The sequence below is a fragment of the Leptidea sinapis genome, chromosome Z, assembly GCF_905404315.1.
Source record: "Leptidea sinapis chromosome Z, ilLepSina1.1, whole genome shotgun sequence".
Classification (NCBI taxonomy): Eukaryota; Metazoa; Arthropoda; class Insecta; order Lepidoptera; family Pieridae; genus Leptidea; species Leptidea sinapis.
In genome coordinates, this window is record NC_066312.1 from 2,367,020 (window position 1) to 2,391,522 (window position 24,503).

The 24,503-nt window shown below is 31.8% G+C and overlaps 2 protein-coding genes across 2 annotated transcripts in view; one reads left to right on the top strand and one right to left on the bottom strand.

The window, feature by feature from the left end:
• Window positions 1-2,339: 2,339 nt before the first annotated feature.
• On the bottom strand, window positions 2,340-8,732 carry LOC126978405 (galactosylgalactosylxylosylprotein 3-beta-glucuronosyltransferase S-like). The gene is made up of 4 exons (XM_050827179.1): window positions 8,483-8,732; window positions 8,096-8,356; window positions 6,262-6,532; window positions 2,340-4,794 (listed from the first exon to the last, which is right to left on the bottom strand). Exons 1-4 carry the CDS (start codon window positions 8,578-8,580, stop codon window positions 4,387-4,389), a joined length of 1,038 nt encoding a protein of 345 aa, XP_050683136.1. The 5' UTR covers window positions 8,581-8,732; the 3' UTR covers window positions 2,340-4,386.
• A 4,101-nt stretch (window positions 8,733-12,833) lies between these two features.
• LOC126978382 (uncharacterized) overlaps window positions 12,834-24,503 on the top strand; it is a 41,240-nt gene continuing 29,570 nt past the window's right edge. Inside the window, exon 1 of the mRNA XM_050827140.1 lies at window positions 12,834-13,121. The gene's annotated coding sequence lies outside the window, so the exon portion shown is untranslated. The remainder of the gene's footprint in view (window positions 13,122-24,503) is intronic.

A 24,503-nucleotide genomic window follows, 5' to 3' on the forward strand; every position in this document is an offset into this window, starting at 1 on the left:
GTGGGTGGATTACTGTAGCCAATAACTCTTGTGTTACATTTAAATGTACTTTTTTGACTTACTCGTGTAAGGCATTGACTATTTGACGTTAGAGTATTTTGATGCATCACTTTACATATTATACTTTCTTGACAATTTGCTATAAATATATCATGCATTTTATCACTAAAATTATAATTTTGAAGGAGTTTAGTACTGTACCTTTGGCTACATGTAACCAAAAACCCTTCATTCGGTTCAATCATGCATCATTCATTCGTGAAATAATAAACTTGCGCGCCATTTCCCATAATTTTCATATTTTGTTTGAACGATTTATGCAATACATATTTGCTTTTCCATGCAAGTGTGTCGAAAATGTGCTTTTGACACTCATGAGCAAGTTGTTTATAATAACAAATTACATAAATACAAATAAAACATAATTACACAAATTAAATAAAACAATTTATATTATAATAACAGATGTACAATGTACAATTTTCATTTATTTAGTTTCATTTAAAGAAGAAGCAAGACCCAATGGTAAGTAATGCATCCAACTACAGCGAATACAGAATTAATTTGTAATAATAAAGCTATAGCTTCGAACGAAATAGTTTAATAAAATAATGTCCTTTTAATTACATTCTAAATAATATTATAAATACATTTTTTTTTGAAAATACGGGACAAGACGAGCAGGACGTTCAGCCAGTGGCGTGCATTGGTTTTATAGTAAGGTAAGCACTGTAGATCTAACTAGTCGTAGAACCGCGCTCTAGTCTGACAGTACTAGGTTTTGAAACCTACATACTGGAGTTGTTTGTGTTTCGCATGTAGTTTCCGTACCATATGGTCAACCTGATAGTTTAGTTTGTGTCATTCGAGGAACAAGTATACCTTAAACTGCTTTCTTATTTTATCTCAATAGCCTAAGCATGCGTTTTTATTTAACAAAAATTATTTGTTATTAAAATTCTAAGATTACACATATTTTCAATTTTACCGCCATCTAGCGGTAAACACCCATACTGCAATCATTTACTGTCAAACCTAAAATTTCATGCGTTTATTGATAATATTTATACCTTTAATTACCTATTATTTAAAACTCTAAATAAAGTAATATTATTTTGAAACGTTTGTGGCTTCGAAAAATAACTTTAAACTCAAATCACAGAGGACCTTTGTATAAAGCCTCAAATTATATAATTTTTTTGAACTTATGACCTCAAAATAGCACAGCGCTGTCGGCTTCATAATTCATATTATAATTATTTTAGCTTTTCTAGATAATATTATTATACCTACTTGATATATATATATATAAATTCTCTTATCACTTCTTTTGCCGGTTTTTTCGGGCTGTAACTTGTTTTGATTACATAATAATATATAATAACAATACCATTAGTTATGGGCCGGACGGCACGAACACAAATATGTCAAAAATGCTTAAACATTACCTACTCGTAAAAGTACGGGTCTATTAAAAGAAACAATTTTTATTTTATTTATTATTGAAACCTGTACCTATATCATAACCGGCACACTAATTTAATTTCTCTATTACTTATATTTTTAAAACCCAATACCTATTTTAAACACAAATCACACATCAACTTTTTATCACAGTAAAACTTAACACAGGTCACGGATGACGGAGTGAACTATAATTAAAATAAAATACTATTTATTAATAAATGAATATACCTATTTACTCCAATGATTCTCACGAAGACAAAAAACCGAAATAGCCATAAACTCCTAATATGGAGGGAGTGAGACAGATGTGGGGTAATCGGTTTATCTCGCTACACATCGTAAATAGGCATGCCTACCTAGCCGCCCATACATTGCTGAATATCGTTTAACTGTGACCAATACTTTTCTAAATACGATCTACGAAATACCTACTCGTTGTGTCGTATAGGCATTTTTGGTACTGCCTTCCGTACGAATGTAGTATGTATATAGCGTAAGGAAATATTGAATGAGTCGGTGTTCAATAAAAGTTTGGTTATAGAATAACGGAAGCAAATTAAACTTAATCAACTTTACTATTTAATATTTTATTTTTATTATATATTGAGTAACTGTATTTATTTATTTTTTATAATACTTTCATAACGAGGTAGGCAATGCCTAAAGACATATATGGAATGCACGCCCCTGGGTAAGCTGATGGTAATTGATACGCCCTGCCCATTACGATGAAGTGCCGCTCAGGATTCATGAAAATCCCAAAAATACTGAGCGGCACTACAACTGTGCTCGTCACCTCGAGACATAAGATGTTAAACTCATTTGCCCAGTAATTTCACTGCGGCCTTCAGACCGAAACACAGGAAGGCAGAAAAATAGGCGGCGTTGAAGAAGCTGACTGGTAAATATAAGACGTGTGATCGCCCCTGAAGAATGTCAAGGTAACGGAGTGTATTCATAATGATAAAATATCGGGAATATTATATAACGTTATGTGGCGGTGTGTAATTGATTATCTACTAATTTACTATCTAAAGCAGTAATTACATAATATTGAAAATATGTTTGGCAAAAGCTACTGCACTTGTAGTTTATCAAAGAGTATTTTTTTTATCATAAAACAAGATAGTAATATTATATTGCTAGCAAATTACTAAAAAAAAAAAAAATCTAATGTTTGTATATGGTTATATACATATTGTTCTTTTTACTTATTGTCATTGTGTTAATATGTACATATTGTACCCTTTTTAAGGGCCACTAGGCTTAGGTTTTTGTTTAGGTAAATACCAGTTAGACAGAGAATTATAGAAAGACAACTGGCCACCAAGTCAGGACCTATAAATATCTATATTGTCCACTATATTTATATAAATTAAAACAATCTCCACACTGTCCTTCAATCAACGATAGTACTAGATGTTACTAGCTGCTAGTTTTATTTCAACGGACATGCAAAATGTTCATTTGTTAGGTGATTCATATTTAGCGAGGTATAAAAAGCCTTCACTGTATTTATAATCGCGAATGGTAGCTCATTTTATACATTAAATTATTGTATGATGTAAGTATCTAGCTGGAATCGAACCTGCGACCCGGTTAGATAGACACAAACCGTTTGGAATGATTTTATTAAAAAGAAGGACAAACGAATCATATGATGTTAGGTGATCACCGCCGCTCATGGTAGTTGCAACACCACAGGAATGTATCCATATCGTATATTCCTCCATATAAACAAAATAATAAGGAACAATGATTATAATATTTATATATTAAATATATCTTATGGCTAGCTGTAATGAGTACTTTCGTCGATTAAAGGATTATTGCATTTGGATTTGCAATAAACCATAAAATAATTTGTTCTTAAACTTAAACATACAATAGATAATTAAACTTTAAATTCATATTAAGTCAAATCTTTGTCATCATATTGCAATCAAAAACATTGCTAATTTAAGTTTTACAATAACTAACAATCTATATTATGAGATGTGTTTGTCGTGGAATATGATATACAACTGTTTGAGTCATTCTACATACAATATTTTAAAGTACATAGAATAAAGAATTTCATCAATAAAAAATCATCTAATAAATAACGATTATCATAGATAATAAAGAAGTTTATAGGATTTATGAAAACATTTTACAGGTACAATGTGAAAAAAAATTGTAACTCTGTTTACCTATTAGCGTATAACATAAACTTAATATACTGGCGTAATAGACAAACACTCTCCTCATTACGGCGAGACTAAATTTAAAATGTTCATGTGTGCTAGTTTTACAGATGTGTTAGTGAATTGTGTAGTATTTTGCTTTTAGACAATCCCTATGACAAATATTGATAAACGGCGTCATATTCACGGATACAATATTTTATTATCTTACACATATTTTTTAAAATTAATATAATCTTTACAAAATAGAGTAGGTATTTACTCCGTATTTAAAATGTAATCCAAATATTTAAGTGAATATGTTCTACGTAAATAAACACCACGAAAGTAGTATGTAAGAATCATTATTTTCCTGTGAAATGTTTCTTTATTTGGATTGTTGCTGTATATAACAACACAATCTATTACACACACGGTCCAATTCGCCAGGAGACTAATGGACACTAAATTGTTTAAAAACGGTTTGATGGTCTTTATGTAAGGATAGTTATCTCACTTTCAAACAGGGTCTATTAAGCTAGTATAGTAACTTTATGGCTTACAACATCTAAATTAAAATATTATTATGTTACAATTTATGTACTTTTACATTTAATAATACATAATGTGATGTACTGTTTTTCTCAGAGAAAGTATTTAAATACCCATAAAAGATTGCTCTATGTAGGTATATGTCTTAACTTAAAATTGTATCTAATTACAAGCAATTCAAAATAATTGAAAATCAATATTATTATAGACCTGCTAAGGTTTCATATGATTTACGATTACGAGTTATATATGTCTTGGTTCCATCCGTTTCACTCAGATTTGCCATACCAAGATTGCAAGTTTCTTTGAGTAGATTTGCAAAATTTTTGTATGAAGAATACCTATCTAATTTTTGTATATCTAACCTTAAAACCGGCTTCTTATATTTAACAGTTTTTGTATGCCAAACTAGTACCTTGGAACAATTGGATGCCAGTGGTTCAATATCTTCTAATTTGAGTCCTAGGCTTATTAAGAATCTGTCTTCTTCATGGCCTGCAATGTAAGGCATACTAGCTGATGGCTTCAGGAACTCTATGTTCACAGCAAACCCAGCCATGTCTACAGGAAACAGTCTGGAACCGGGCCATGAATCAAAGAAACCCACAACCTAGAACACATTATAAAATGGTGTTAAATCTTATTATTATTTACTTACTACGGACTCTAATGAGCAGAAATTCAAAAAATAATTTGTAATAATTTATTGTAATCTTTGACAAATATATGTTTTTGTCACCCACTATATATAAATATAAGTAGTTGGTAAATAAATATATTTATATTTCTCATTATTCTTTAAAACCTGTGTTCCTTTTTATTGCTCACTAGACTTTAAATATTAAATATTATTCCTGATATACAAAGTAATGTACATGATTATTTTTTTTAAGCAAATGTGTAACATTAATAAACTGTAATGGTTAATTATTTAAAACAGACAAACTGAGACAAAAAGCCCAAAATGTCACTTTGCACTCTTCAAATTGCAACTCCAATACTTCTTGGACCATTTGGAAGTAGTAAAAGAATATAGGTGGTACCACAAGGTATCTTGTGATGATACACGTCAAACCATGACAATATCATTGAAACATTTCATATTTACATGCTGGTTAAAGCGTAAATGAATTTATTCTACTTTTTCTTCTGAATCAATAAAATCAGTGCTGCTGAGTGCAGCTGCATAAATATTGTCAAAGCTGCTTGGAATAAGTGAAAAATATGCAAGTGATCACTGATCACAGTTTGAATAATATCAAAGAAAGTAAATACATATTCATTTAGGGATGAGTGAATGCCTTAAAAAAATACTATTAATGAATTTAAACAGTTATCCACTCAAAAGAGTAGATAATTTTAAAGACAATACAGACATTGAGAAGGGACACAGAGTGTTGTTGACAAATGCTAAAAAATATTTTAACAAAAAAAACAATCAACTTCAAAAACACTATTCCAAAACTACAATTAATATGCACTTAAAAATAAAAAATAATTGTGTGTTTTTATACAATCTAATTAATTAATTGAATTCTAGTTACTATTATAGTAATTTTGCCAAGAAATGTTTGTAACTATATACATATTTATAGGTGAGATGTGTTTGAGTAGTGAGGAGGCAAGAGGAGAGAGTGGGTCGCGGCAGAATGACATTGAATAATATGTAGTAATAAAATGATAAAGATTATTTAAATTTTTTGTGTAAAGAGCTTTTACATTACAACTTTATATTAAAATTGATATAGTATGTTATTCTTAAGAAATAGACATATGCCATCACAGATTTTTCTTATAAGATACACAATTTTACCATAAATTTCTTTGTTATATCTCAAAGGGTTTAGACAGTGTTCTCGTTGAAACCTTCCAGATGTCTGTTGATGTTATTTTTTACGACACCTTCAACATGGTTAAGGTTAATGTATACAAAAACTTAACAAATCATATACTAAAAACCTTTCTTGAAAAGCACACTACGTTTTTTAGTTTATTGCAAACAGACAGACAGACACTAACTTGATGGAGGACTTTGTTTTATAATATGTAGTATTTAGTGTTTTATTTTTAGTCCTACCTTTCCGTCCTTGACAATAGGAGATGATATTCCGTAATCACCAATTAAGCCTACTGGGAACATGGATACTTTTTTTGTAGCTCTTATCTCAGCAAACAGTTGCAAGTCAACAGTATTATCATCATCTCCAAAGTACAAAACACCATCAGCTACATTTTCCTGCAGCCACTTCAATGCAGCCCGGCGGTTTGCAACACCTCGTGGAAAATTGGTATTTTTATAGATATATGGCTTAGGACTGGATATGTGAGTATATGGTAGTCCAGTACGCCTGTAATTGAAAACAATTAAAGTGACAATGGCTGTTACAAAACAATATAACCTCAGTCAATACATATAATACAAAAGCACACTAAAATTATATGGCAATAAACCAGATGGTATATTGTGTGTTTATAGACCTGGAAAAGGCTTAAGAGAGGGTGAATAGAAAGCGCTATGTATGGGGTGGATAATTTTCTGATGACAGCTCTGAAATCTCTGTATAGGAATTATAGAGCCTATGTTCGGATTAATGATGCCTATATTGACTGGTTTTATATCCCTTAAGGTGTGAGACAAGGTTGTGTAGCCTCACCTTGGTTGTTGCGTAGTACATGTGGAGTGAGACTGATTGACAGAATTCCAAAAGCAGTAATATATATGAGCGTGTTGTGGCCGGAACTAATATATAGTGACATGGATTTAGAAAGAAATGCTGAAATTGTTTTGACATTGTGGGGCAAATGAGTGAATAAAGACTGACAAACAAAATGCATAAGGCAAGTGTGTATGGGACATTGTTCGCTGAACACCTCATATACCAAATTGGGGATGTATTGCAAAATAGTAAAGGTTCAAAACACTTGAAACCGGCAAGCACATATGAAAAGAGTAATGAATGTAGAGGAAGCGCCTGAGGTTTGTAAGGAAGCAAGTGGTGCTCTATTGTCTCCTACGCTGACGGGTAAAAGTTGTGAGTGTATGTATGTATTTTTACACACTCTAATTTTATGGTATAAATCAAATTAAAAGTAGTGTTGTTAGGTCATGTTGTGAATTTCATATACACACCTTTGTTGCCACACTGTGTTGTGTAACTGGCTCATACACAGCTACATAATATAATTGTTGCTATTTCATACAAGTCTGTCATGAAGTTATTTCTGTCCCTCCTTATGTTGTAACATAAATATATAACAAGGAACAAGTTTCTAAGTACATTATTTAAATTATAATGGTGATACACAAATACTAGTTTGAATTAACTATTTTTTCTTTAAATTTTGGGCTATGCAACCAATTATATCCATGGACACAACAAGATATTTCAGATTGATTGTTTCCTTGGCAATTTTACCCACACAGCTTTACCTGCCAGGTCCATTGCTTCTATGAAACTGACAATAGCTTTGAGGGTTGGAGTAAAATAATAAATAAATCAGATCATTAGTTGGTATTTGAGATAATATTTCAAATCAGCTATAGCAATAATAACAGCAAACAACAATTTACAAATGTAAAGACTTTTAAGTGTGATGAGCGTTTTTCAGACTCTGTTTGTGAATCTGCACATTATTCACTTCACTTTATAATTTGATATTATGGTACATTATAATTCAAATGAAAAGAAAAATCAATTGTTTATTTCTTGCCTATTCAACACATAACAAGACTTACACCTAGTAATTAATATTTATATATTGTGTTAGTTGAGATACTACAGAAAACTGCTGGTAACACTGAATTTATTGCATATAATTTTCAACTTAGCACACATGATTGAGAGGATTATTCAGTTGGCTAAGTAGAAAACATAAATTATTATAAGCAATGTTATGTAACATAATTATACCTTAGAATGTTAGCCACTTCTTCAGTGCACAGTGGTTGATCATCAGCAACTATCCAGTGCAATCGGGGCACATGCATTAATGTATGAGCCAATCTTGTTAACTCCGGAATTTGTTCTGGTCTCGGATAAGTTGGAGTGACATAATAGATCATTTTTAGGTCAGTATCATTATTAAGGTGCACCCTTTCATCTTTGTGATTAACATGGCAAAGCTTATTTTTCACTGTGATTGGAATCTTTCGAGGATCAAGAGAAGCTAAGCTAAAATGAAATATTTAAATAAGTAGCTATATTTTCATTCCATCTCTATCTCAAACATTATTGATTTTTGATAACCTTTATATAATATGTATATTTATTACATATTTATGATTATAATAAGCTTACCCAAAAAAACCAACATCACCCCATATAAATAATAACCACAAAATACTAAGCGCGATAACCATTGCGTAAATATTTCTTAACATTCTGAAGTACATCATCACTCATAACTGCAATACTTATTACTTCACTTCTAAAATCTGATTATTATTCATGTACTTCAGCTTACATAAAATTTAGTAACTATGCTAGTTAGATCTGAGTTCCGACGTAAAACTGATTTTTGTAGTTTCCAATTTTACAAATAAACAGAATGCCAGTTTCGACGGATGAGGGATTCGGTTAATGTCAATTGCCAATAAACGTCAATGAGGTTTGACAAGGCTTCTTTGACATTTTGCCGTTCCATCGCTTGATGGTAGTTCATAAAGTTAGTTTTCCAATTACAGAGCATAATGCGACTCAGTGACGCACAATGCCGAATTGCGCTGATCTAGATCTGGAACATTAATTAGTTGTAAAATGCACCAGCAGAGTGCGTGTGTACTAAGTTCAGTGTTGAAAAAAAATATTCATAGAGGCAGCAATCTAATAAGAAAATAAAATGTTGTCTTATTCATTTTGATAAAAATGTCTATTTCCACGAAAACATTTATGATGTCTGCTCATTAAATGATTCGATCAAGCCATTGCAATGTTGAAAAAAGTATATTTCTGTTCAATAAATTTGTACATACTTTAGAATTCTAAAATGAAATTGTATTCATATTTTAAATATGCTATAAAAAATTAAATAGTCAATGTTTGTACCTTCATTAGTTTTAGTTTTATTTATTTAGAGTATTGGTAACAAGACCATCAGCTCAAACCAAAATACAATAAACGAAGAATATTTTAATCATTTTCGATAAATTTGTACCTTTATCCAAACTTACATTTTTTTTAACATAGTCTGAATTAAGTTTAATTAATTCTAAAAAACTACGACGATACGAAAACTTTCTAATTTTTTTCAACAATAAGCAATATTTCTACCGATAGTAAATAAAATTTGGATCAATGCCAACTTATAGAAAACATACACGTTAATTTTCTACCACTGAGTTCTATCTATTCTACGCATCATGCGAAAGCAGTACTTTTGAGTGCTCGATTGTGCAAAGCATTGCTGCAGTTGGAACACTCAACGTTGAGTATTATGCCGCATAATGCGCTCTATTGCTGTATTTTGAAAACAGTCAAAGCTATGTACATACATTATAATATTATGTACTGTGAATATGTAGATACATGGTTACTAATGATAGATTAAAACAATAAATTGTAAAATATAGTACGTGGTTAGCGTTCTTAGATTAGACAGCTCAAATTGTTAATTCGGCAATTGTAAGTAGTAGACGAACTTTATTTAATTTTTTATTAATACATGTTATGATGTTAACATATTATCAAGTTCACTGCTTAAGACGTATTGTATACAGGAAATCGAATTATAGACGTAACTAGTTATATACAATTTTGGTTTTATTATTTAGTTTTGATCACGATTCTTCATTGTGGCTTAGCCGTATGTAGTTACTGGTCGAAACAGTCCTTTAAAAGGTTGCTTTTGTTGGTAAGTTTAAATACTTTTATCTCAAAAATATTTAAAGTTTAAGAATTAATATTTTACATGTTGAATAAGCCCCGATTTCACCAATGATATTTACTGTGATACAATGATAAAACTGAGTTAAATAAAACTCAGTTTTACGTAAACGAGTTGAAATCCCAGTCTTGATCTCGATTAATACAAAGCGATTTCACAAATACCTTTTGAGCGTGTTGACGTAAATTAAGTTTACACGTCATAAACAAAAGAATGTTTCAAATACCTGTCAAAAATGTCATCGATAAGTATGAACAAAATCAAAATTGTAAATTATGTTAATTTTTCTATTACGATAAGGACAGTGACAATGACTCTCGAACCGTTGGGTGATTATCAAAGAGTATAATAATATATGGGGAAAAGAGAGCCCTCTCTACGCATTATGAGCTGTCTATTTGAAAGCTGGCGCCATCTGGAGATTGGCCCCGAAAATAACTATATATAAACTCGAAATTATAAAATTCATTTTAATGTTCTGACGCAATTAAATAACTAACTCTACTTTTTAATGTAGGTATTGCAATTTTTTACTATGTTGAAATTTCACGTAGAGTTTGTTATCTAATTTTGTCACAAAATGGAACATAAAGGATAGATTTAAAAAAAAGGCATAAAAAGACATTTATTTTCTCAAAATTGATTCCTTTAGAATTCTTTTTGATGTCATTTCTTATACTACTAGATACTACTACCGCTTCGGAAACAAATGGCGCTCTGAGAGAGAAGAAGCGGCGCAAGAAACTCTCATTATTTTAAATATAAATTTGAAAATTTAGTAGTGTAAATATGCAAAATGGAACACGAGAGCTACATACATGTGCAAACGCTAGGCGTAGCCGCCATTTTATGACCAGTGGCCAGTAACACAAATAAAGAAAAGTTGAAAGGTTTCAAAGCGAGTGACAGCTGCCAAAGCTTTCATTTTCGGGCCAACTAACAGATCTGGCACTACAGTCTTCTGAAAACGTCACTTTAAGGCGTCTGTCCCACCCCTGGTGATTATTAATGATTGCTATAATCGAATGACGATACTAATTAGTATTACTAATCCGATTGTAAAAACTATTGTTGTGGTATTTTTAATAATGAAGAGAATTTGTACTCATTGAATTATTTAGTTGTGTACCTTAGGTTAGACTGAAATCCCAACACTCATCATGAAAACCATATTTTTAAAGTATTATAATGATATATCTGTTCGTTGCAGCTTACGTGTATAATATAATTTTAAAAAAGTCAGCTGCAACATTATTGTATTATTATAGTAGGTAGTAGATACAGTGTTGTGACGATATTATTTTGTGCGAACGCCGTTAGCGTGGGGCATACTGTTATCCCCTTCCTTTCCACGGTATGCTACTGCCACAACAGATGACTTGACCGACGCGACACGGGTTGACCCGACCAACCATCATGCTTAGTCGCTTTGATCTGCACTCGCGGACATAGTTACCTACTAAATCAGTAACTACTAATTTTTTTAATCGATATGTCACGAGACATTTTTATCCGATCTTGAACGCGATTAAATATGTTGAACCATCGCATCGCAGTTTTGGTGGAATCGCTTTGTGGTTCTATCTCAATAAAATGTTTAATATGAGAATAATCATGAGTATGTATGTACATGCAGGACATGCCTGTCAGCCATTAAGTTGGCATATCGACATCCCATTCAGCACGGACGCACGCTAAGTTAGGGAAGATATTAGTAGGATTATAATTGTAAGGTTTCGGTACTTTGACAATCTTTAAGATTATATTCAAATTCAAATATTTTTATTCAAAATAGGATTTAAAATCACTTATTGAACGTGAAAAACTACCATATATTATATACAACCATTTTAACAACATTTTTTGCCATATACTTACGTACCGGGATTGATTTTAATATTCTTCTTTTATTGAAGGTATTTTGGTTTGAGCAGATGATCTCGCTATCAATGATCAAAGTAAATAAAAAAAAATTACCTTGACAATCATGACGTCATATATTAAATGAAGAGTTTAATTTTTTTTTTGTTTTTTCGGTCAATTATAAAATAATACTAAGGTAGGTAAGTACTTACAACACTTCATCTCTATCATAATTGATAGTCTCCAGTTTATCGTTAAATAAAATATTTAAGAGCTCATGTTTTAATAAATAATGCTTGGGTACTTATTTTTTTTTAGATTATTGTAGACCTATCAGGTATAAGATTTTTCCGTTTGAATTGTTGTATAGGAAGGGACCAGTCATATTGATTTTTTTAATGTATAAAAGTAAATATGACAAAAGACAGGTTGAAGTCAAATAGGGACCGGGACGGATATGATTAATTCATTTAATCGCTTTAGTGTTCAACTATGTTCATGATGTGTTCTTTCAATTTAGATGGATTGATAGGTTAACAAAAAATTAAGCTAATTTTTAAATGTAGGAAGGAAGAGGGTAGTTGAAATTCAGTAATATACAAGGATTCTGAATTTATTATAAAAACACAAGATATAATAGGTATAATTTATTCTTAAATATTTAAAAGAATAACATTTTGCAAAATTAGTAAAACATTTTACAATAAGAGGATTATAACTGTTACTGAAAATATAAAATCAATACGGGGAATGGTATAGGCATGCGTGAAATAGAAAAATTAGATGTCGGTGTCCGTGAACGTGAAGTCCGTCGTCGTGACGGTTTCTCTATCTGATAATGTGGAGAATTAATTATTTTGATCAGGATGAGCTAGATTTTTGTGTGTGATTCTATAAAAACTGAACTGCTGTGGTGAAATAATTGGATTTAGGAGTAGATACGGTACATAATTTAATTCATTTTTTTTATGTAGGTACATTCAGATTATGTTGCTTGTATTGATTTCGTCTGTCAACAACTTCAGAGTGGTGGTGCGGTAGTAATAGGTTCTGCGCGTAGTGTTATTGTTTTGTTGAAATAATTGTGAAATCTAACTAAACGGTGGTATATTAAACATAAACTATAACGTTTTTATCATTCATATTAAATATTAATCGCTTTTTGTGTGGAATATGTCACTCTTCAACGAGGTAAGTAACAATAATAAGCTATATCAACATCGGTCTAGGGCGGTGCATTTTCGTACAAAATTCTATTGTTTCACTGTAACATGTGTATTTTATAAAAAAAATAGCCGTATATGATGAAAAAACATAACAACTTATGTTAAGTTACTCATTTGCACGAAGATATACTGCTTTGATCCACTTCGATATTTTTTGGTGTAAGCCATCCTCCATATTTTACTGCTACGTGCATGGTACCAACTACATATATATAACTGTCTATAGGTACAAAAAATTTGATTTTGCTTTTAATTGCAAAAGATTTAAGTTTTTACGACATTATATTATTACATTTGATATATTTTTACTTATAATTTCACTTTTATATAACAGTTTGTTTAGGGGTACTGTTCGATAAACCAGAAATTTTCCGCGCGTGCCATACAGGAATGCAGGGTTGAACAGGTACCTTCGTACAATTTTTGAAAGTATTACAGAGAAATCGATATTATCAAACCATTTTTTTTTTAGAATTTACTTATCCTACTTATTTCTTTCATCATTTTTCATTCTAAAGGTCATTGACCACCAGACATAATTTTAATCATTTAGCTTAAAAATTATTAAAATATTTTTTATATGCCTTATATAGTCTTAACTTGTGTTTAAATTTGTGACAGAATCTTTCACCATAATTTTTTAAATTTTTCATGTATCAAGCACCCGACAACAATTATTTTAATAACTTTCACCTGCTATCCTAACCAGATCAATAAAAACATGTCAACACAAATACAATATAAGAAGAAATTGATTCTGTTAATTATTAGAACTGTTTAGTTGATAAAATAAACTTAATTAAAAAAATTTGTAAAATATGAGAAAAAATATTTTAATTAGGAATTAACCATGGTCGCTATTTCTTTCCATTTCATTTTGACCTGCTTATTATTCCACTTTGGTCACAATGATCTGTGTAACAGAGGTGGAGTATGTGCTCCATTCTTTTGTGGTTATTTTAATTAGGTACTTACTACTTCTAGTGCACCCAACTAAGCTGTTTGGCTGCAGTGATTGTACAGGATGGATGCTTCAATGAGTACAGGAGAAACATATAAATATAGATTATGTACATATATATTTACTGCAATTTTTGGTTGAACCTGCATGACAGAATTTCTTGTATGCATGTTTATGGTGATTATGATTTGTACCTAATTAAAAAGTTTTAAATGTGTATGTTATTTTGTTACCTACTTTGTATAAATTACATAATATGTTTATCATTTTAAATAAAATACATACCTAATTTGCTATGTTAACTTTTTCTAAGTGTTAAAAACAAATAAATTTAACCACCTTGAAAAATAAAAACTGAGGGCTTAAGACCACACAACACAAGTGAACTCAGTGTATACTTATATATTATGTCAGCATTAGAAATAAAGTGTGACGGCTAAGTCTAACTTAATAATATGAAGTAAAATATAAAAAAATATCAGTATATCACTGGTGTGGCCTGATCTTGAAGACTTGGATGATCCTATAATGGTTTTTTCATTTGGACATATGAAACCCTTATTGATATTGACATGATGTAATGAATTTTTTTTAATATACTATAATAATTTAGGATCTAATTTTAACACTAAGCTTATGAGGATTTAGAGTGGCGGCCATCTTGGATTTAAATATTATCATTCATCATTATATTCATTCTCTGCAACCCTGAGAAACTTTGAAACAATATTTATATTGTTAAATTATCATAATTTTAGTATAATATATATAAGTATATAAAGAACATTATATTTGGTTTTCTTCTACCTTAAACTACATTTTTACAGATTTTAAATTACTTATAAAGGTTTGTTAATATAAACTGGTTAAGAACTGTATCAATTCAAGCAAAATTTCAATTTGAGAGTTAATTTATAATCACTTGACCACATGAGACAAGTGCATGACAATGTGCATCTTTGTTTGTTACTTGTCTCATATTGACTCTTACAGAACACTTTCCTATTGATAAAACATTCCTTTGAAATACTCAGAAAGAAATGGGGCTGAACCTTGATTAAATGTTTAATTTAAAACTGGTTCCAAGCTTTACATCTTCTTTCAAATCAGGGTCCTAGACATGAGGCCACATAATCAATAGTGAATGTTGGCCAGATAATTTGATCAATAGTGTATAAAAATGATTATTCATTTTTGTAAATAATAAATATATGTGATAATTAAGGCATTGTATTCTTTATTTATTCAAAACAATGGATTTACAGCCGATCTTCACACTGGCCCCAACAATTTGATAACAGCTCCAATATTTTTTAAGGTTGATGACATTTTCATAATATTCTAGTCAATATTTAATATCTGTCTAGAATACAATTTGAGCTAATGTTTCGGACTGATTATCCAGTCAGTCCTGTGATGCACTCATCCAACACATTCTGACTATCGGTCAGTTTGTCCATCTTGTGGGGTGCCTACCAACACAGCATTTTCCATTATGTGGTCCCCATTCAAGGACCTTACTACCCCAATAGCCGTCTGCCCATCAAACTATGTGCCCTGCCCACTGCCACTTAACAATCACTTGGGCTATGTTGGTAACTTTGGTTCTCCTATGGATCTCCTCATTTCTGATTTGATATCTCAGGGAAACTCCAAGTATAGCCCTCTCCATTGCCCTCTGAGCGACCATGAGCTTTCTCATAAGGCCCATAGTGTTATGGGAAAAGCTCATAGTTCTCGTTAGGCGTGTCGTGCGAAGGTGGAATTCGGCGGCAGGAATCAGGTTAAACAGCTCTTCGGAACACTCCCCGTGATAAATGCGGTAGAAGACACACAATGAAGCGACGTCTCTACGCAACGCCAAGTGATCCAGCCGTTCACAGAGCACTGGGTCCCCGACAATTCGAGCTGATCTGCGTTGCACGCGGTCAAATGGATCGAGCTGATACTGGGGTGCGCCAGACCAGAGATGACAGCAATACTCCATGTGTGGCCGGACTTGCGCTTTGTAGAGCGCTAGAATGTGGGCCGACTTGAAGTATTGACGTGCTTTATTGATGACGCCCAGGTTCTTCGAAGCCAATTTGGCTTTGCCCTCCAGATGGCCACGGAATTGGCAATCGCTCGAGATTTCGAGACCCAGCATTCCGATACTAGGCGAGGCTTTAAAGGAAGTGTTGTCGAAGAGCAGTGATACGAAATATAAATTACTTGTAGAAATATAAATTACTTGTAGTACATGATATGTATATGGATATTACAATCTGTACAATCTTACAATGGCAAATTTAGTTTCGTGGACCTGATTATGAAGTAACAGTATATTATTTACTTAATGTTCATTCAATATAAGTAACTTTGAAGATCCCGTACTGTCAGAGGTTCAAGGTCAATTTATTTTTAGCGAGTACGTATGCTTAATTTGATAAGAGAAATTTTCCTTAGTTATTGTTGTATAAATAACGTTCATATTCTCGAGAATGCATCTGATTACGTAACAAAAGATGAAATAATATATTGTAGTCAATGCATTCATAATTATTGTGCATAAAAAAGAACTTGACAATATTATTGAGACATCATCTGGATTATCAGGTGAGTCGGTTTAAATAAAGATAAATGAGTCAGTTTCTGTTTTGATGGGATCATAATTTATTACGGATGATTAAAGACTAATCACACAACTTGATGACAGTGAGTACTTACTATATAGCAAGAGATTTTTTTTTTATATTCGTTACAACAAACTTCTATTTCATTTGTCTTCACAATAAGTTTTACTAGTAGAGACGCAATATACATCGAATAACAGCCAGAAACACGACAAATATATTCTATACTGAAAGGTTAAAAGATCGTGGAGATATGTAACCTAGTTGTCAGAATAGAATTAATCTTATATACTTAGACGAGCAATTCTACCACATGCATATATATATTTGTATAGACGATTTGGATGAAATTTATTGGACACGGGATTTTGTGGGGGAGGTGATAAAACCATCTAGCTGGGTTTGTCTTTATCCCCTAGTGAATGTTTATTAGTAAAAAGTTAAATCAGACAATATGTGATCTACCTCAACTTAAATAATACATCATTCCAATTATCCGCTCCCTGTATACTGAGACCCGGCCGGGATTATAAACAGGCAGTAATTGGTGTTTGCTGATAAAATAAACTCATACATATTATATTATAGAGCTCAGTTAGTCACCGAATTTTCGTCGAGAAATAAATGTGACACTCAGCCACATCCTGAATCAATGTAGTCCATTCAACAGGAGCCGGCCTATTATGGTTTCACAATAACGCCCTCAACTGAGGACATAATCAACTTCATTGAATCTCTTGGTCTGAGCATATAGGGATGGGGAACAGTTGTTTTCCAGTCTGGCAAAGATAATATGAAAAAAATAATACATTCCCGACAGTTGACTTTATCAGTCACATGTCACAATGAGAACGGGGCCGTTCATTAAGCATTATGCATGCTGTAAAACAAATGCGATGTTAGCGCGTTTCCTATAGAGGCTTACTATATATTAACCTCACTGCTTTCCACACGTGGCTTCGGAAGGATATTTGTTGGTCGCTTTGCTTGCTATAGGTAACTGTAGCAAGTAAATAACAGCAAATATTAGCAACAAAACACAGTGGACAAAATATATAATTTGCCCAGTTTAACATGTTAACTAGGCACGTTATTTAACTAATTCAGAATATGTTTCTAAGTTTAGGAATATAGATATTAATTTTGGGCCGTGAGATTAGAAAAAAATATTTGATTTATCAGTGGACTGGCCTCGTGGCATCTTCCCAGTGCTAGAAGTGTAAATGATAACTTATCATCATTTTATATAATGGGTTATCACATATCATAAAATAAGTGCCGTACTCATCCCTAGCCATATGACAAAAAAGTTAATAAGTGACATAGACTTAAAATATACCAGACAGTCTTATAACTCGTGACCCATTTTGATTGGTTAATGTGTCTGTTAGCTAGTTTAATATTCAAAATAATAATGAGCTAATGCCAATCGTGGTTGACTGTTTACGACTTGTCAATTAAAATCGATCAGAAACAATAGCTTCGCTTTCCTTGTCTATCCTGCTGTATCTTCGTCAGGGATGTTCTTCCGTCTCGCACGCTGTGCTTGTCTATAAGCTATTGTAAGTCTATGGTGAGTAATGTTTCATCATCATTAATTTCGTCGTCAACTTTGGTATTAAATAAATCCAAAAACAACGCAGTAGTAGCACAAGTAGGTGCAATACGACGCAGCAGACGGGATAGTTTTTTTGTGGACCACTTACGAATTGTTGTGGTATTGGCCAATCAAGTGCCATCGGTACCTATTATTTGCTCGTGGAAACTTCCAGAATAGTCTACACATAACCAGTTGTTTTTTTACTTTTGTTTACTTTTGTATTGTGCATATATGGTATACCGGTCTGCGTTGGGTATTTTCCAAAACTACGCGGCTATCTACCATGACCTTTGTTATGCTTAAAGATAAATTTGGATTCTGCAATAACAAACGCGCTCGGTGTATTGAAATAATGCAAAACGTTTATAACTGTTGCTTGCATGACAAGGTACGTCTTACACTTGCGATACGTATGTCACTTTGTTACAATGTGCGTGAGTGTCTGAAAATAGAGGCCCACAGTTAGCCTCTATTTTTACCGACGTGTTCACAGCTGCCACAGTCTATCTTGACGCATAAATCATCCTAGATCATGACAATAAAATGATTGGTGCGATAAATTTCAAACTGTGAAATTAAATCATATTATACAACGCCGTGTTACATATAATTTTTCACCAATTGCAATCTAATCAAATATGAATATGCATTTGTTTAGGTGATATGAAGCGCACCGGCTACCAGATAGTATTATAATGTATAATTGTAGTTAATACTTACTCTTATCGGCACTTCGCATTATCGTCCGTTTGGGCGCTATAACAATTGAAAGAGCTACCAATAGAATTAGCAATAAACCGACCGCAAAAACATGAGATCTTTCGAAATGTTGTACATTTTTTTTTACTTTTTAGTTACCTTGTTACACGGTTTTGATATTAGCTTCACCTGTATGTATGTTTGTTTATAACCGACTCAATTGGGCGCGATTTCGACCCACGTTAAAAGGCCAGATTTCGTTCAAACTTCGTAGATTTATCGAGGACCGATGACATTACATTAATTTGATAAAAATTATTTTATTTATCAATTTGCAAAATATTTTTTTTTTGTTAATTTGTACAAATTTTTCATCTTCGATAAGGCAGGAATTGATGTTCATTTTAAATTTCAAACATTGTCTTTTCAACCAAAGCGTATTTTTTAGTTTTTCTTAAACTATTTCTATTTTATATTATATGGTTGTCTGAAGTCAGTTTGTGTAAAAAGAATAATTCATGTTTCAATATATCCAAACCTCGTAGGTAAACTATACACGTGTTTGTGTAAGCATTTAACAAGTCACAAAATATTGTATTTCACAAATGAGCAAAAACGACTACCTAATTATTTCAATGTATTTAGCAAAATATTATGTTTATTATTTAATTTTATTTCTGAGCGTTTATTATTATATCTATTACATGTTGCTATCGGGCAGTGTTGTAAAGTGTGCCACCTAATCTAATCCTCGAAATCAAACCAAACAGTAATATAAGCTAACAATGGAAATTCGAAAAGCGAACAAATATTAACATTACAATAAATTATTATTTATTTATAATGTCAACACACCAAAAAGGTTTTTTATGCATATTTTTGTTTAAGATGTATATTATAATTTTAAAATATCTAATTTTCATCAATAGCGTGAAGCGGATGACTTAAAAAAATCAATGCAGTAGTTTTTTATTTATGAGAGTTATCTGTGACTCAAATTATTGATACGAACTAAGGGTGTGGTGTTAAGAGTCTAGTGCGCATGTTAGAAAACAAGATGGCTGAAATCAAAATGGAGTCATGATGAAATTCCGCGGCTGAACTGAAATTTAAAGAGCAACACTTTTCTTTTACTTATAACTAAAATCAACAAAATACAGTAATGATAATCAGATATAGATCGACTTCGTAAAGTTTTTGACCCAGATTATGAGTCTCAGTCTATATTATGAATTTTTTTTAATTAGTACGATTTAATTTAAATGTATTGCGTAAATTAAAAAAAATACATGAATTAAATCCGTATTTACCGAAGAAGATTGTTTAAAACTTACACTTTAAATGCATTTGAGTGATAATATTAAAGTAGGGTGTTTATGAGATTATGAATAGGTATAAATAATAATATCAATAATAGCTGAAAGAACATAACTAGGTTAAAGCATTGATATACATTTTGAAATTAAATAAAATAAAATTTAAGTAAAATTATAATAATAATGAGAATTAATAATTTTCATGGGGAATGATGATAAGTATTTTAGTAAAATTATTTAAAGGTTATCAATTTTGATCGACATATGGCTACTTAAAAATAAATTATTTCTGAAACGCAATAAGAACATGTTCTCATAGAGCTATTTTAATTGATCAACTGGTTTGCGATTTGAACCGTCAGAACAGAATTTCAACAGCATCCGAACGATACAAAATAATATGTTCGGCAAAAGTTTGAAATATTTCGACGTTTACCGTATTCACCGCCTTCAATTTATATATGTTTATTTAAACCTATATTCTAAACACTAATGGTGTTATTACAAAAAAAAATATTTAACCATGGTTCAACCACAACCACAACGGCGCCTACTTCTGCCGTGAAGCAGTAATGCTTACTACTTTGTTAGGGCTCCGTGGCTAGTGAAATTACTAGGCAAATGAGACTTGACATCTTATGTCTCAAGGTGACAAGGCAATTGTAGTGCCGTTCACAATTTTTAGGTTTTTTAGGTTATTTTTAGGCAGGGCGTATCAATTACCATCAGCTGAACGTCCTGCTCGTCTCGTCCATTAATTTCGTAAAAAAAGTCTTACGTTTAATTTATCTGATTACTGATTAACATAGTCCAGATCACTTCTTGATGACCCAATGCGGTTGACACTATTTATTTTATTTATTTGTTAAATTGTTATTGGTAAAGTACACCACATCATATACAATACAATTATCCACATCGTAATACGTAACAAATTGTTGTTCTAAAATTTGTGACAATTATGGCGAACATAAAAATTACAAAAAAGAAACAAAAGAACAAAGAAAAGCACTAATTATTATAAACTTAACCTATTAATTAAAAAAATTACTTATTTGTCTAGTGCAGATGGAGTACCAGCCAGTTAGGTGGTTAACAACACTTCTTTAAACCTAACCAGCCCACTACCGAATATGACTAAATGTTGCAACAAATCAACGCTATTCAAATTAGTTAAACCACGACCTCTGAAAAGATACAAACTCAGCCCGGCTACAGAATAGTAACAGAAATTCGTAGCTGGTTGAAAATTTTAGGTTCAGAAGTTTTTTCTGTATTATTTAGTTTGAAACTTTTAGCTCGGTTTGAAATATACTTCTACTTTACGTGTAATTAACACTGATGTAATTTATACTTTAAACATCCCCATTGTTGGCACCAATAAGCACCTTTATCTAGGTAGTGATAGTTAAGATAAAATAGTTAAAAACTATAATCTAATATATAAAATTCTCATGTCGCGGTGTTTTGTAGTTAAACTCCTTCGAAACGGCTTGACCGATTCCCATGAAATTTTGAGTGCATATTGGGTAGGTCTGAGAATCGGACAACATCTATTTTTCATCCCCCCTAAATGTTAAGGCTGGTCCACGCCAAAACTTTTTTTTTTAATTTTTTGACGCATTAAACAAGCATTAAAATATACATACAACTTCAAATTTTCACCCATCTACGATCAACAGTTACTTTTGTATCGCGATTTTAATATCGGCAATACGACGTTTGCTGGGTCAGCTAATAATAATATAATTATTATAATAACAATGCATTTGCCACAGACAAAAACAAAATTTAACCGTAAGTTGTTGGTAGCTGTATCTCTCTATACCCTCCATTGATGAACAATTGGTTAAAATACTGTTATTAATTATTTATTATTTTAGAAAGAGTTTAAAAAAGGGTTCGTAGGAAATTATTGCTGAGGGTAGCGAGTAAGATCCGTTTTTCGTTTATAGGAAGAGGATATTGGTAATGAAATCTTTCCACATCAGTATGTGAGGAACACTTGCCGTATCAATATAAATTGTGATTCAAGAAGCACGGAGTTCGCGAACATCATAAAAATATTTACTATAGATCTTTTAATTTCAAGAAAAAATCAACAGATATATTATGTACTTAGTAAGCAGGAGAATAGTTTTTATTGCAGTTCTAAACGTTTTTAATTATTTTTATAGACATGATTTTGTATTTTAACGTATATGCAGGTAGACATATATTTATTTGATAACGGTACACAAACAAACGAATAATAATATTTCTACTTACGTGTGTGTATATTTGAAATAATAACAGTCGATGTATGTAAAATTGTAAAGCTTGTTTCATATAAGATCTACAGTATGATATCAATAAACACCCATACATACATATACACCCTTATAAGTTGAAAAAATAATGAATTAGTAAATAAAATATTCTATTAAATTGAATATGTATATAAATCTGTCGAGGCTAACAAACACTTAAATACACCACCGATAAATGAAAGTAAGACTGTTCAACTCTTTAACTTGTTACAGATTACGGCGACAAACATGATCTGTAACAAGTTCATAATAAAACTTAATTGATAATCACAATACCCATATCAAACCTGCAAATGTCGCCGTTCTAAATTTCTAAAGGATTATAGGAATCAATTTGAATATTGTACGGTGTAAAAGGTTACTTACGTTATAGCTGGAAGGTTGTGTCGTCATTCCATCCCATCACATAATACACTCTCACGTCACTAGGTTTTCGGCAATATAGGGGAGCTTTTGCTATTATGTAACGCGAATGAAAAGGACTTGCGTCCATCACAAAGCGAATAAGAGTCTCGAGTGTAGAGGTGAGACCGTTATAATTTTGAAATGCTAATATTAAATATTCACTGTATTCTAACACAAGTACTTTACGAGGTCGCATAATATCACTAGACAACTCTGACGTTCGAATACGAAACGAATACGAACGTATTTAGTTTAGTCGAGTGTCCTATATGGAATTTATTCTGTACAATTCGAATAAATAATCTGTGCTCTTGTGTTGTCTTTCTGTCAACTGTTGAAAACTTCAAAATTGACACAGAACAAACCTGCTACTTATTTGATATATAATTAGCGAGCCGTGCCCGCAACTTCGTTCATGTTATTTAGGGTGCATTTGTATGAATGCCTTTGTAATTACTACTAATACAACCAATTAAGCGTTCCGAACAAAAATTTTGTTTTTCGTTCATCGATTTCGATCAAATACAGCCGAAATGATGTTCCAGTCTACGCTGAAGGCATTCGTGAATGTTTCAATAGTCTGTCCAGTACTTCCAGATATTAGCTTTTAAAGAATCACAGACATACTTTATAAATTTTAATTTTTGTGTTTAACTTAACTCCCTCTATCACATACATACATAACAGTGGGAGGCTCCTTTGGACAGGATGCCGGCTAGATTATGGGTACCACAACGGCGCCTATTTCTGCCGTGAAGCAGTTATGTGTAAGCATTACTGTGTTTCGGTCTGTAGCCGTATCTAGTGAAATTACTGGGAAAATGAGACTTAACATCTTATGGTTCAATTTTTGGGGTTTTTCAATAATCCTGACCGGCACTGCATTGTAATGGACAGGGCGTAGCAATTACCATCAGCTGGACGTCCTGCTCGTCTCGTCCCTTATTTTCATAAAAAAAATATCGAATGTACATCACGTCGACATTACAGTTTTATTATAATATTGATTTTTAGAATATATACGTTATGTGAACCCGAACAGAAAGCTTGAAACAGCGTTTTTCAGCGTTAACGATTAAAGAGGTCCTTGAGTTATTTCTATCTGCTAGTAAGCATTGAAAACCTCATGTGTTCTTACATTTTTTATGAGCTGTGGCTAAATTGCTACCTACAGGTATCGCTTAGAAACATTTCAAAAGGGTTTAAAGAAGAAGTTAAAAAAATTATTTCCATATAATCCAAAGTACTTCACTTGTTGTAGCAGATGAAGTTTCAGTAGAACATTATTTAGATGAATCTCAATATACAAACGTGTTGCCCAAAGGTGAGAATAATTATTAATTTATATTATTTAATAATGGAATATATTCATATGAGTTAGCACTGGAAAATATTACTATTAACTTATCCCTAGTTAAAAGACAATTTAATACCTGTTTTAATAG